This window comes from Nyctibius grandis, chromosome 2, assembly GCF_013368605.1.
Source record: "Nyctibius grandis isolate bNycGra1 chromosome 2, bNycGra1.pri, whole genome shotgun sequence".
In the NCBI taxonomy this organism is placed as follows: Eukaryota; Metazoa; Chordata; class Aves; order Nyctibiiformes; family Nyctibiidae; genus Nyctibius; species Nyctibius grandis.
This window is the reverse complement of record NC_090659.1, coordinates 63,813,359-63,829,402: the sequence shown is the minus strand read 5'-3', so window position 1 is coordinate 63,829,402 and position 16,044 is coordinate 63,813,359. Positions and strand designations below refer to the sequence as shown.

Here is a 16,044-nt window from a genome sequence, read left to right as displayed (position 1 = left end):
CCCATGAGTCTCCCCCTCCTTTTCCCAATGTCCTCTCCCAGCTGGGGAGGGGTCATTGGGTGATAGAACAGGTGGTTATTGTTTAGCCCTAGGTGTGGGCTAAATGGAGACAGGTAGCTACCCTTCATACTTTGATGCACTGAATGAGTAAGATTAACTAGTAATGAATAGAAAATTAGAAATTTCAAACATGATCCTTTTGCTTATGCAGTGACAATTACCAGGGAAGTAAAAGAACAGGGGACAAGAGGGGTATTGGAAGACTACACAATACACAGTGAGACAGCATTCAACATTTAGGATTACAGACAACCCCAAATGTCTAAGAACAACAAAGCTGAGAAGAAAGAAACATCCAGAAAAGTGCAGTTGTATTTATGCAACAAAACAAACATTGGCCAAAAATACAGGGAGGTTACCATGAGAGACAGAATTGCCAGAAGCAGAAATTTGACAGACTAGATTAAGCTGCTGGTCCATCAAACCTGTGGTCAGTCTTGGCTGTAGCCATTGCACAATAATTCAGAGGCAAACCTCCTTCAGTGCATCTACAGTAAGCGATGCCATATATTGAGGAAAGCAGTCCTCTTGATCCCTGTGGCAATCATCTTACCTCCTGAAGCATGAGATTAGATTACCCTCATTTTAACATACCTGCCTACAGTTACTACTCCTTGTCATACAATTATTAGCTGAAAAATATCCAACTGCAGCTGCTGACTCTGTGATCATCCATGCTTTGACAAGAAGTTTGGAAGAGCAGTTTTTTAACCTTGATGCATTTGTGTACATTTCTGTAATCACAGGGAGAGAGAAGACACATATCCAGAGATTTTTTGCATGTGTATGAGAAAAATGTGGGAAAGGAAAATAAATATTTTAAGCAAATATGAAAGTTTTTCTTATAGATAAAAAATTTCAAGTAACTCCTGTCAAGGATACTGTGGACCTTAATGAACAAAACAGGACACATGTATATGATTTAAGTGGCAAGAAATGTCTCTGCAAGTTTTGAGTCAAATTCTGTTATTACCCCCAGTACAGCGTTTAAATGGCAGGAAGGTGAAACAGCTGCCACAGATGAAGAAGCCACACTAAAATACTGTATCTCTATAGTACTAATTATCTTTGTTGTATATTCAAAGTAGCATATTTCTTTAACTAGTATTGTTTATGAAGTGTAGTTCAAACAGTAGCCATTTCCGCATGTGAAAGACTCAGACAGGCATTAACAAATGCAAGCATCAGAATTGAACAATGATGATATCATCTGAACCATTTCTACAATTATGATATCATCATAGGGTTTTCTACAACTCTGTTCTGCTCAGCTGTGCTATTTCTTCACTTTCTTAAACCCTGCTTATCATATCAGCCTCATTCCATTCACCTCTTTCCTTCTCACTTCTCTCCTGCCCTATCAAACTCTCATGTGTCTGTGCATGCCTCCTTTATCCCTTATCTTGTGTGTGAAAATACTGGCTTCAGCACATTCAATCAAAAAATGTACTGAACAATCTAACCCACTGAAAAAAGTCACAGACTTAGTATGTATTTTATAGCCCTTTTCTACTACACTCTGTAGCCAGGACATCTGGCACTACTTTGTACAATACAGCAGGGCTATGTTATCAGCTGTTCCTTAAGTGCCACCATGGAATAAATAAATACACTAGCAATTTTCTGTATTTATTTTTGGCAGGCAACTTGAGAGACAAATTATCTACCTCCAAACACAGATACAAATAAGCACAAACCATGCAGATATTTTCCTCCTCCCTGTCGGTGTATTTCAACTACTTCTGGAACATGCTGAACTTGTTTATCTTTCGAGCAATACAGCCCAACTTGCAGAGGAACACAGCCCTGAAACATGCTATTTACTGGCCTCTCAAACAAACTTTTGTTATATGAAGCAAATATAGGCCACCTTCCAAATGATACCGAATTGAATAAAAGACAATAGGATATGCAAAGAAGGTATTCATACATAAGAAAGCACTTTAGTGGTAAGCCCTTAAAATTAGCTAATGGAGCTTGCATAAGGTCTATGCATTTATACTCTTAAAAATACCACTCTTAACGTAACTAGTTTTCAAAAGTCTTTATCAGAAGCTGTGATTTTCAAATAATTAAATTAACTCATTTTCCCCTCTCCAGGGTGTGCCAGAGTAGTTCCAAGACATAGATAATGACAAGTGAACTATCCCTGTCTTAGTAAAGTCTATGCTGGGAGATAAGAGCATGGAAGCAAGCTGAGACCCTAAAGCATAAGTCTGACATAAGAAAGAAAATCACGTTTCCTATTGATCACAATATTATTAAAGGAGCCACTCCACTCTGATGTGCTTACGTTCACAAAACCACAGGTACCTCAAGAGCAAGATTTACCCTATTCTATTATTCAGTATACTTCTGACTACTAGAACAAAAGCCTACCTCTTTAAAATCATATAGCAAGCTCATATTTGTCCACCTCTCTCTAAAGAGATCTATTCCTAACTATTTCTACTGTACCTTGTAAGATGGGGAACAGTCTCTGCCAAAACCTAGGTCAACCACTGTTATACTGTGACAACACAAAATCAACAAAAAATGCTACTTTAATGTCACATTAAGCTCTTTTTGATTATTCTTGTAAAAAAAAAAAATTTTAAACCATCATATTTCCTCTTTGGTTTTGCCTAGTTTAAACTTCCTCCTGTTCTGTTTATTCTCAGGTTTTGTGCACCTTTGAACTTTCAAAGTATTGCACACACTAAGCGTTGTTATTCCAAAGCACGAAGAGAGACTCTATGAAAAACTACCAGAAACTTATTTTTCGTTTGACTTTGATTTATATACTAGAAATACGGATTACTTCAGTTCTCACTGTTTTGCAGGCTGTACTATCTATGCTCCTATCTTCTTCCTTGAGGCTGAATTTTGTTCTCCTCAGACAGGTCAATTATGTGGGCTTAAAGAAGTGGTGGAAATACCAACACTGGCAAGCTGCTGAAATGTCAGAGAAACCCTCAAAGGCTTTTCTTCCAGGTGAGAGCTGCCAGAATGATATAATAAATACATTTCCACAGATATTGATGTTTTCTCTCATTCACAAAGCCTGTGACACAGACTGACATCTTACTGCTGCAGAAACACTACCCAATTGACACTCTTCCAACACCCTCGACACCACGTGCTGTGGCAGATCAAACACAAACCCCCATCTTACAACAAAATTATTCCGTAAAGCAAGAAGAGTACCATCCCTAATTCTGCAATACTTTTTATAAAGTTGGTAAGACCTCTGAGAAGTGCAGCCATGTCTCCCCATTACTCTCTACACCCTCCCAGTGAGGTTCCCACTGCCCCCTACCCAGAAGAGGTGCTCTGGAGGTGCAACGCACAACTCCAGCTAGGCACCACTTTGGAAGAGGTGGCCAGGCAGTTCAGACCTGGCCCTGCAGGCTCAATCATCTTGTAAAGCATCTCTGTAGTTCATAAGCCTTGCTAAGAAACCATGCAGTGGATTGCTAGGACTTTAGTATCTGCTGCTGACAATATCACAGGCATACTCTTCCCTTTCTGGTTTCGTCCACATCTCAGGTCTCAGTGAAAACTGGCAGAAGAAATGGTTAAAAAGGAAACATGAAGAAGAAAGCACGAGTAAGTAAAGGTGTTTTACAGTTAGGAATTTTTTCTCTTCTACATTTTAGTTTGTCCCTTTTCTCTTACTCTGGTAGCCACGAAATGTTGGTAAAACCCTGCTAAACTGCTCCTAGGATGAAAAAAAAAAAACAAACAGTAGCTGTTCCAAACTGTCCCAGATACATTAAGTAATTATTGAGATAAATTCGTTGATATAATCCAAGACGACGCTCATATCTTCACCTTAGGAAAATAGGAATCTTAAAATAGACTAACATATTATAAGTTTTACCTCTGAGTTCATTCTGTTATGATAGCAGAAAATCCTAGAATCACAGAATGGTTAGGGTTGGAAGGGACCTCTGGAGATCATCTAGTCCAACCCCCTGACAAAGCAAGTTCCCCTAGAGCATGTTGCACAGGGTCATGTCCAGGTGGGCTGTGAATATCTCCAGAGAAGGAGACTCCACAGCTTCCCTGGGCAGCCTGTTACAGTGCTCTGTCACCCTCAAAGCAAAGAAGTTTTTCCTCATATTCATATGGAACTTCCCATGTTTCAGTTTGTGCCCGTTGCCCCTTGTCCTGTCACTGGGCATCACTGAGAAGAGTCTGGCCCCATCTTCTTGACACCTGCCCTTAAGGTACTTGTAAGTGTTGATAAGATCCCCCCTCAGTCTTCTCTTCTCCAGACTAAACAGACCCAGCTCCCTCAGCTTCTCCTCATAAGGGAGATGCTCCAGTCCTCTGATCATCTTTGTAGCCCTCCGCTGAACTCTCTCTAGTAGTTCCTTATCTTTCTTGAACTGGGGAGCCCAGAATTGCACACTATTGTGCAATTGCACTCCAGGTGTGGCCTCACTAGGGCAGTGTAGAGGAGGAGGATAACCTCCCTCAACCTGCTGGCCACACTCTTCCTAATGCACCCCAGGATACCATTGGCCTTCTTGGCCACAAGGGCACATTGTTGGCTCATGGTGAACTTGTTGTCCACCAGGACTCCCAGGTCTTTCTCCACAGAGTTGCTTTCCAGCAGGTCAACCCCCAGCCTGTACTGGTGCATGGGGTTATTCCTCCCTAGGTGCAGGACCCTACACTTGCCTTTGTTGAACTTCATGAGGTTCCTCTTCACCCAGCCCTCCAGCCTATCCAGGTCTTGCTGAACAGCAGCACAGCCTTCTGGTGTATCAGTCACACCTCCCAGTTTTGTGTCATCAGCAAACTTGCTGAGTGTACAGTCAGTCCCTTCATCCAGATCATTGATGAATAAGTTAAACAGGACTGGACCCAGTACTGACCTCTGGGGAATGCCAAAGCAGCAAAACAAGAAGTTGCAGCCCCCGTGAAAGTTGAACTAATGAAGCTTTTGCAAAGTAAATTGACCAAAATTAGCATCAACACCAACAAAAGTTTCTGCCACATACTGTACTGCCATCTTCCTGCTGCAGGCAATATCTGTTCCCCATGGAGAATCCCTGCGGCTGTGCTCGTTTTTTTTCAGTGCATGGAGCCAGTTCCACTCCTTTTGATTTTGACAGGATCAACCATGGAAATAAAGCCTTATTTTTGTCCATCCTTTCCAAAGGCAAGATAGGAATAAGGCATATTTTTGGACTTTGACACATGAAGTCCATAACTACTACGTCAAAAATCTTGCTAATAACTGAGACGGTTTGTGGAAAAATCCAGCTTCTCCAACTAGCTTTCACAGTGATTAAGTCAGTCATAAATACTGAATCATTCGCAGTTCATTAATCCATCTAAAATAAATTTCAATTCAGTTTTATAATTCTCATTACTCACTAATATACACCTAGAACTGGGAAGCTGTCACTAAATAAATATATCCTAATTATGAGTGAACATATATGGATATACATATATAAGCATAGGTATACATACACACACAGAAATAAAGTTAGATGCACTAAATCAAAACTTAAAGACTATCCATTAAGCTCATCTTTTTTTAAGTGGGCTAAGCCTTAAAAGTGCAAGGAAAAATCTGAACATGAAAAGGCTCTTGTTCTCATATTTTATATGATAGAAAAGAACGAATCATGGTATTACAATAATTACTCTAAATGCATTGAAAAATAAGGTTATAATTTTGGAAAAGTATTTTATCTCAGGAATTTTGCAAAGCCGTATCAAACTCCAAAGACTTTGCTTCTCCTGTATTTGACAAGGCTTTGATGGTGTGTGTTAGGGACCCTGACTCGATCAGTCCCCAAAGGACAGAATACAAATCTCAGCACTGCAGCAGGCAAAAGAGGTATGAAAAGCTCTTGAGACTGACTTTCCTGCACAATTTGCTGTCCTTCTATTTCTGTTCTAAGAAAGAAATACTGCCATAACACTCTTTATGATATTTCTGCACTTTTTTCCTAGTTCTAATTCTGTGAATTAGTTGAACAAATATTAAATATGGCAGAATAAAATAAGAAAAAACCAAGACTCACAAACTGACACAGCCATTAAAAAAGAAGATTTTTTTTAAACAAAGCAAGAAAACAATGCAAATCTGCATTTGATAATATGTAAAACTGATCTGTCACTGTATCTTCATTTTCCTCTTAGCGAATACTACGTATCACAGAAAGCAGGATCACACATAATACCTTTCCTGTCAGTGCTGTTGTTTAATTAGTCAGCATTGTGTGAAGATTAAGATAAAAATAATTGAGTTGGGGCCTTCAGTCTCTGAAGAGAGACATCAACACGCAGGATATTCTCACAAGCTATGCGTTTCATATGCTGTGAATGGAAAAAGGGACACTGAAGTATTCTGCAGAGAAGGACTACACAGGACTTCGGTTTCAGACTATAAATGCAACTTAGTCTTTAGAACATGCTTCCATTTGTTTTACATGTCTATACAATATTGGCAATATATCTAAATATATGTAAATTTTAAGTAGCATTCCCATTATGTGGCACTTTTTTCCAACGATAATAGTTGGTATACAAAACTTAGAAAACTTTTTTCTCCCATCGTCACCTGAACAAGCAAAGGAAAAACTTGTATGACATGTAGTACACAACTTCTGCATTTAGATGCAACAGATACACAACCATGACAAAGAGTCAAAAAAATCTACCTACAAGACAGTAATAGAAAGTGATGGGTTAAAAATATTTTTCTACAAATGACAGTATTTAAAATATTCTGCACACAGTGTTTCTTCATCTTGATCCTCAGGGAGAAGACAGACTTGTCTTATTTTCAAACGCACTAGTCTCTAAGCTGAAAGCAGGCAATTGTTAAGACAAAAATGTATTGTTAATGTTTTCAATACATTAATATGAAACAATCAAACCTGTATTACAGCACTGATGTTTTGAAATCAGTACCTTCAAATTTGCATTAGATTACCAAATATTACTACTTTTCAACTTGACAAAAGTGTAAGTTGAAAGTAATTTTGTGGACGTACCAAAACTAAAGGCTTCCACTGAGTTTTCTAATGTGTCACATCTCTTTGTCACTCAATGGACTGCTCATCTTTCATTCTCCGAACAAGGAAGAGTAAGCAGTACATTCCAAAAACACTCATTTCCTTACCTCATACAAGGCAAAGTGACAGATCGAGACACTGTCCCAATAAATTTTTAAGTGAAAAACACTCAAAATGTAACAACATTCACAGAACAAAATTCAGAAGTACTTAACACGTTGCCAATAAGTACAGGAATATATGAAGTTATCAAGTCCAAAAATCTTGCCATTAGTGGCAATGAAGAATATGCAATCCTGCAAAACATTAAACATGTGGATTACCTTTTCCTTATACATAATTTTTTATTTATATCCATGAGACTGATCATAACCTAAGTAATCTCTGTTGCTCAAAAAGAAGACATAGGAACAAAGCAATTCATATTCCCACTGGCATGACAGAAATATCTTGTTAGACCTGAGGATGTTCTAAGTGTCGGGTTCACATGTATTCAAAGTTTGGATCCAGTCATCTCTTTTTACCTTGCCTTGTATTTTCCAATCCTTTCCTTTCCCCAGATGACACCATTAATTTAACTTGGATCACTTCCAGAATAATGCATAAACACAGTGGCTGCCAGAATTTGTTCATGTAGGGTCCCTCCCTGTGCAGAATTACCCGTCAGAAAACTGGAACATTTTCTGAAATTTATATTTCTTTCTGAAGGACTGAGAACTCACTTCAGAAACAGTGCTGGGCAAGAACGTACTCTTAACTGTACCAACACATTAAAAAAGTACTGTTCATGCCATCATACTGAAATGAACTCCCCACATGAAATGATGGAACTGGGAAGTCAGCAATGCATTTTCTCTAATAGCTCTAGGTTTTTTCTTCTAGTTTTCTTCCTTCTGACAGCAAATATTGCATGTTTTCCTGTGATATAATTTTTTTATTTTGAACAGAAGAAAATAAATATTTTAGAACACACTGCTGGAGTTTCCAGCAGACATTTTATGAGGAGGAATTTTCTCTTTGTCTTGACATTGACATTCAAGATTTGTTCCATTTTTTCTTCCTAATTAGCTTTTCTAAGACAATTGTACATTTGAAACAAACAGAATACTTTCCCTCAGGGCATCAGAAACTTAATCTGTCCAATTTCCTTTCAATGGACATTGAAAACAAAGCAGTGTATTGTAACTCAGTGGGGAATTAAGAAGTATGTGACATAAAAAATGGAAAAAGCACTATGTGAATAAATTTAACATAGACAGCAATAAAAATGTAGTAATGAAAAATCCTTTAATCCACACTGTTAATACCTGATAGAACTGCCTGTTCATATTAAAGTCTGTTTGCCTTTCAAAGGAGGTTAAGACACTAAATTTACACAAAACTGAGGATTTTTATATTCACAACAACACATTGAGTGATTAGCATTAAATCATTTGGAATATCTTAAACAATCTGAGGACTTCCCGATCACTCTATCCAGCAGTCTTCTTTGTGACTCAAAAGATTTTTTTCTTAAACTTTGATCATTCTACAAAGATATAGTCCCTCTCAGAACTCTTTATTTTCCTGATATCTGGAATAAAAAAAATCAATAATGCTAAGCATACAATTACAAGATTATGGTGATAAACTGTAAGACTGTTAATTCCTTTTTAGATGGAAGTTACACTTGTAAGTCTTATCAATAAAAATAACTGTTGGAGCAGCTTTTGGATTCCGATCAACAAGTCACTAAGAAGAAAATTGCAGGTCTTTATTTAAAAATTCTGGAGAATTTAATTGAAAATAATAATCTTTGTGGTGTATTGCACACTACCAGTATAGCCTACCAGAAAAAGAGCTCTACAGAATGTTTTGTTAGTACTCCTAACATGCAGACTTTCATACATAGTAGACAGTAATTATTACAGTATCCCATTTATATATATGCTGCACACATACATGGGTACACAGGTATGTGTACTATATGTACATACGTATAGAGACATTATAGAACTTCTTAAAAGTGAATATGCATCTCATTCCTCTGGAGATTTCAGCTGCAGCTGTGCCTCTTCAACAGAGTTCACAAAGGTACTTACTGATGTGTAGAGGAAACCTTCTCCATTTAGGGCTATATACAACCCAGTCTTTACACCCTGGATAGCAACAACTCGAAGTCCCACTGGTATAAGGTTGAATAATGCTGTGAAGAAAAAAACATGACCAGATATGAATATACTATGGTTATTACAATATTCTAATAAACTTCGCTAGTAAAAAGAAAGAAAACTATTCCCTGTATAATTTTTTCTGATTTTAAAATTAAACTAATTCAGAAAATCTTACTTCTAGTAAAGTTAAACCTTAAAATTAAAGCCTAAGTATCTATCTAGCAGTAAGCCCTGCAATAGTTCAGTATTTGGCACAAGTGCTAACTAGCAAATACAAAGCACAGAAGACTGGACTGTAATAATTCATGCAGCACTGCAGACATGAGTATGTCAGGCAATCTGAAAAGAAGCAAAGAGCCCAGCAGTTCCTTCATCAATGTAGACTGATCATAAGGGTAATACTTGTGAGATACCCTGCAGAAAACATATCTCTCTGATTCTGGCAAGTAGGTTTTTATTTTCTTAGGCATTTTTATAGTTTTGGATTAAGATGTACTCTCATTAAGATTGCTTTCAAGGGGTCTGTGATTTCAAATCCAAAATTTTTTTTTGCTTTTGTGAGTGATATATTTGATATAAGCAGTAGTACACAGGCCTCAGGTAATGGCAGAGGCTTATCCTAGTTCAAGAAAGCACTGAAATATGTGCTTGACTCTAAATTTGCATAAATGCTATTGAGCTGAATGTTCAAAGATTGAAATTCTGCAGGAAAAAAAATTAATTAAAAACCAGCTAATAGCAGATACCCTAGCAATGATACACACTTCTGTAACAACAAAACCAGCCACAGCTTTGATTACTGTCTGAAAAAGACCAGTGTGAAGAGTGGGAGTTTACCAGCCTCACCACAGAACAACAAAAGAAAAAGTGATATAATAAGAGACACAGACCAATTCTTCTTCTAAAAATTATGCCAGCACACACCTATAATAAGTTTACTGACTCATACTAGGAAATCAGATGCAAAGCACACATCAAACAGTCTTGGAAGAAAAGATCTGGATGAGCTGGAGTTCATGCTAAGTGGTTTTCCACTGTGGATGAGTCATGGATTCATAAGTACTTGGATGAAAATTAAAAGCACAACCTGTGTGTTCAACATAAGCAGTGAAGACCATGGTTCCACCAAGCCAGGTCTCAGGAACACAGTAACATCTACAGTGATTTCCTCAAAATTTAGGAAGGACAGCCGTAGGGGTAAAGCCCAAATCAAGAGAAAAAGGGTCGTGTAATTGCTGTGGATAAGTACATTTTCTCTAGGTGTGAAAACTTTTGATTAGTTAAAGGACACAAAGCCACAGATTGTTTATGATGAAGATGATCAGATCTTTACAACTGAGAAAAATCATAGGTTGACTATTAGAATTTAGAGATAGAAGTGGATAGAAAAAAAAACCAAAACCTTTCCTTCCACATTCTCATGCGGAAAAGGAACATGTAACAAGATCATTTCAGGAACGCACAAAGCCAGTATAAAGCTGGGAATTGTTGTAGCAGAGCACTTCCTACAGCTGTACACTGAAAAATATGTTCAAAAGAGCTCTGGAAGAACAGAAAACGAATTTATGGGTTTACAATGAAGAGCAGAAGAGATGACATCAGACAAGAATCAGCACAAATATGTAGCATTTTCATTTCTGTAGTTTCCAAAAGCCTCTGTCATGCTAGGATTTTACCAGGCTGTTCACTGGAAAAATACTGGATACAGACAAGGATCCCTCTCTAACCTATAAAAGATAAGTGCAAACCAGTGAAATAGGGCACTCATGGACAAGATATCCTAAGAGTATATAGGCTAAACACTGCATGACCTGAGGGCTTTCAAATGTTCAATATAATTTGGAAGTTAAAAAAAACAATCACCCATTACCCTCAAATGAAACAATGTCAAAACCAGCAAAACCAATATTGTGGGTGGTGGAGGGGGAGTCTGTCACAGCAAAACTAGGTTTCAGATGGCAGTTAAGTTTGTTTTTTTCTAGAAGAAAATAAATTCCAGGAGGAAACCTGGATATGAACACCATGCTAGAGGGAGGACAGGCTGAGAGGACACCAGGAAGGAAAAGCAAACAATACTTGTACAAAGAAAAGAGGTGAACACAAAAGACAAGTCAGCCATGGAAAACTGCTAATGAAAAATAACTCCAAATCATAGTGGTTCAGTCAAAACTTCTGGAACATAGATATAATTTGCCATATCAGCAATAAAAATAAAGCAGCAAAGCTAGAAAAAAACCACCACCACTGAAGGAGAACTAGAGGCCTGTAACATGGCAGTGTTTTATGCAACCTATAAAATTACTAGAGCCGCTTATAGTTGCTGGTGAATTTAGAAAGCACTGAGCAGGGGATATAATGTATCTTTTACTGCCACCAACTTTTAATTGGAGATTGTCAGAGCTGCTGTAATTAGTCTAAGACCATAAAATTTTAGAGTGTGATCTGAAATGCAGTAATTCTGCACACACAGAATATTCACTATCTTCCACAAAATCTTTCAGACTTGAGTGAAACTAGAGAGGACAGTCGACATTCAATTATTGATTGATAAATGCCCAGCAACGTGCTCCATACTGAGATCAGCAAAACATGCACCAGTAAGGCACTGCATGTGGGTTTTACATCCTCTGAAGTTGGCCAAAGGAAATTCATTTTCCTCCAGAACCTGGCTGTGCATTACTCTTTACTGAGCAGGACTTCTGTGCCCAATTACACATTTCAAACCACCCTAAGATTCACCTGTGCTATCCCCGACTCTACTAAGAATCTGCCTTGAGAAAAGCATAAAGCCTTCCAGAGTCTGCTGGCATTTCAGGTTTTCACAGCCAAAGCTATGCCTTTACCTGGGAGGGGTGTGAAAAAGAACCATGCCCTCAGCTTCCCTCTATCTTTAAGACAATGATCCTAAACCAAAACTAAGTGGGGAGTTAGGTCCCTGAATATCTTTATGTACCTAAACCCAGCCCAGTGAGTCCACAGATGAGCTGAGAGAAGGAGCACTCTGGAACAGCCCAGAAAATATAATTCTGCCTGGTGCTCAGTGCTCCCATGCTGCATGCTCAAGTATAAAGCCTGTCAAATCCAACTGTAAATAAGACATGGGAACATCAGGGAAATCAAGTGAACCAATCAGCAAAAATGGCATGAGTAAAACCCTTTCTCTTTGTCAGTACTGAGCCTGTGCACGCTCCCTTAGCTCTGCTTGGTATTCCATCTAAACCATGACTGTAAAGCAAATGGTTTCTCTTCCTGCTCCTAAGCCTGCAAGCGTACTCCTACCACACACAAGATCAGAAAATGGGGGTAGGAGGCAGTTAACAGGAACAACTGGCATGAAAAGAAGTTACTGGTTTAGGTGTCGTGGAGGGGATTTGCAGGAACAAATTTGAGTTGGATTCTAATTCTCCAAAAGTTTTAGACAAAGTTAAGGTCCACTTTTTGATAAGTAATATCTCCTTCCTTGAACAAAACACAAACCCACCACATTTCTTTTTCCCTTTTTTATGTAATACCATCACAGTCTATTAACTTGAAATCTGAAATGCCTGAAATCAGATATTTCCATTTCCTTGTGAAAGCTTGTCTAGGTATGCCTGACTTATAGCTACAAGAAAATTGCCATTACAGATCACTGTTTTTCTCAAGAAGCTTGCTAGAGACCAATTGCTTAAGGCTTATAAACTTGCTGTCTGTTCTGAATGTGCACTGCCCTGGTGTCAGTTAGGAAAACTTCCCACAGCACCAAATCTGCAATCAGATCAAGGCAACTATTTCTCTATTTCCATCTGCAGTCCTACAGGCAAAAATGACGATTCCATCAGAACATCATTTAGATTGGCAATAAGGGCAGGGAGGTTGGTATTCGGAGATATGTCCATCCATTTCTTACGGACCAAACCCGTTGCCTGATGTTACACAAGACGTAATTAAAAAGTATTTTTTAGTATGGCTGAACACAGCCTCCATTGATCCTGTCACACTGACTAAGATTATACTGATGGGAGAAACAGGCTTACCTAACTCCAAAGGTGATGTAAATAGATGACTAAATGCCTACATAATTCTTTGAAGACAAACTGCAGTAAAAAACAGTGCAAAAATCAGACTGCAAATATTTCAGTTCAGTAATCCAAATTTAACAGCATTGCAGGTGTTGTTTTTTAATCTTCATGTGCTCTCTTTCTATCTAATTATCTCCTTTACCTTACAAGGCTGCTGTGAAGATTATTTTATTAATATCTTCAAACCAAAATATGATAGCGGTGGGTACTTTAGAAAGACATTAAAAAGTTAATACTTCCATATTCAATTTGGAAGACATAAATAGAGCATTAGGAGCATGCACTAAAAATTAAAATAAAGGAATGTTAAATGGTTGCATGATTTCTTGAACAGCAACTCTACCAGGTACCAAGTGCCACAAAGGAAGTAAAGCATGTTGCTGCACAATTAAGCAAGAGTTGTGCACAGCACAGCCAAATCAAAGTTGCTCGGGTAATGTTAACTTTGGCTTTTCAGTTTATGAAATAATGCTACGAATGAGTAATGCTCTTTTAACCTGTTTTAAACATGACTAATTTCATAAGGGGCACAAATAGTAACATTTGAGTGTTGAAATCAGGTTTATCACCCATCAAGGAAAGTATTGTAATTTACGTCAAATTTTTTCAGTGGTTGTTGGCTGAGATACGCTCTTCAGGTGAATCAAAATAAACCATAGGGCTAAGAGATTCGGAGTTTCAATCTCAGAAATTAAAGAATCAGAATTGCCTGTTTCCCATATTAATTAGTCTTCCTACTAAACCTTCATTCATGAGACAAAATTTTGAAGATAGACCAACGCCTGAAAATGAGCTGTTCTGGGTGGGGAGGAGGACAGGAGGGGAATGTAACGCTTGTTACCACAAGCTCAACATGGAAATCTCTTCTGTTTCTTTATAGTTTCTGTGCAGTATCTTGTTTTTTCTAATTAATAATGATGACACTCATACACAATACTGAAGCAAGTTCCATTTGCACCAAGTAATGCTGAGAACTGCTGTAAAATCCAGGAAGATCAGAGCTAGAGAGGGACAGCTATGCTGAGTAGGACCTCAGTAATCAAGCTGACAGCTTTAACCACAGTCACTCCTGCTTTCACTACAAACAAGCCACAGAAACAGAACAGAAACTGTAAGGCATTAGAGGAAGGAAAAAGATAAAACGCTAAAACAAGAGAAACAATTTAATAAAGCCTCTTTCCACATATCACTGAGACTCTGGCAAAAAAATACAGACTGTACACATAAGATGGTTTAAGCTAAAGGCCTTGGTCTGGTGATGTGATTTAAGGAAACTCAGCACCTTTAAACATAGGTGCATTAATTCATACTCTGTCACAAAACATTACTAACTTGGAAAAGATATAAAAAGAAACTACAATAATGAACTGAAACCCATCAGTCTAGGCTGGGTTCTAACAACATGGCCACCAACATGAGCAGACGAAAGCACATCAGGGATGCAATTACAAGCAGCCACATCTTTTTTCCTTTTTCATGCAAGGGTTTGTGCGCAGCTATACATTAAAAATCTTGCCATCTATCTCTGCAGACTCTAGCCTTTACTCAAACTTAAGGCAGGCCAGGAAAATGGCTTGCGCTATAGCAGCTGACTGAAACCACTGCTAAAACTCACTTTGACTTCAGGTAGAAGCAAGAAGTAACATTACAGAGACTACCAAGAAGCTTTAAACACAAACAAAAATTGGGTGTGAACAGAACCACTCAATTTGAACAGACTTAATCTTACTTTGCGCTACCTCTCTATAACACTGTGACTCCAATAGTGTGTAACTTATGTTTACAGACATAAATATAAAGTGAGTACAAAATTATATACGCACTTGAGGGAATTTTAACTTCAAGCACTCCTCTAACCGCTTGACACAGCACAAAAAGTAGCAGCATGACTAAGCTCCCAACAGTTTCCTTGCTGAAGACAAAACAGAAATCATTTCTCTTCTCCATCCCTTGCTACTCACTCACTCTGGCTTCTCTGACACCCAGCTACTCAGATGGTTAGTGCATGAGGACTCTTTCACAGGCTTCAGGGACAGTGAATAGTGCAGAAGACAGATGGAAGGCCGGCAGAGATGCACACCCTTCGGCAGTCTGTATTTCCTCCATTTTTATGAAACACACTTCAAAAGGAAGTCATCCTCACTATCAAGGTAAGCATACTATCTGTCCTATTGACAGCTAATATATGCCCATCCCTTCACCAACTGGGTGCCTTAAGTAGGCATCCTGCAAGCTCCATGGTCAGAAGCAGAATTTTCCCACTCTGGCAACTGCCAAAACTTGTTTACTGATAAGCCTCAGGCAGAAATTATCGTGATAAGAAGCTCAGGAAGCAAAAGATCAAAATACTAGGAATTCTATCCATGATAAAATTATTGTTTTAAAGCAAAAAGGCAAAGGAAAAACAAAATATGCTGCAGTAAAGAAAAGCAATAGGAAACAAAAAGTTCAACAGGAAATGGAAGGAAACAGAGTGGAAAGGGAAAAAAACTGAGGCAAAAGACTGACAGCACAAAAGAAACAGACACATATCCATATATTCATGAATATACCAAATGGCTCAATCTTTTCAGCTCTTAATATAGTGTTGATACATATATACTAGCAAAATTTAAGGTGGAGATCGTATGCTTTCCTGGCAAACACATGAACTTTACACCCTTGTGGACCAAACTGTCTTTACTAAACAATATTGCAAAATTGGACTAGTGAAGAAAACAACAGTGAATCACTTCAGTTAAAGAC

General features: G+C 38.1%; 1 protein-coding gene across 4 annotated transcripts in view; it reads right to left on the bottom strand.

Annotated features, from left to right (window-relative positions):
• FGF14 (fibroblast growth factor 14) overlaps positions 1-16,044 on the bottom strand; it is a 441,420-nt gene that overhangs the window by 89,351 nt on the left and 336,025 nt on the right. For all 4 annotated transcript variants that reach the window (XM_068425079.1, XM_068425083.1, XM_068425081.1 and 1 more), the window contains one exon: positions 9,167-9,270. In XM_068425079.1, coding sequence (XP_068281180.1) covers positions 9,167-9,270 — 104 coding nt within the window. The remainder of the gene's footprint in view (positions 1-9,166; positions 9,271-16,044) is intronic.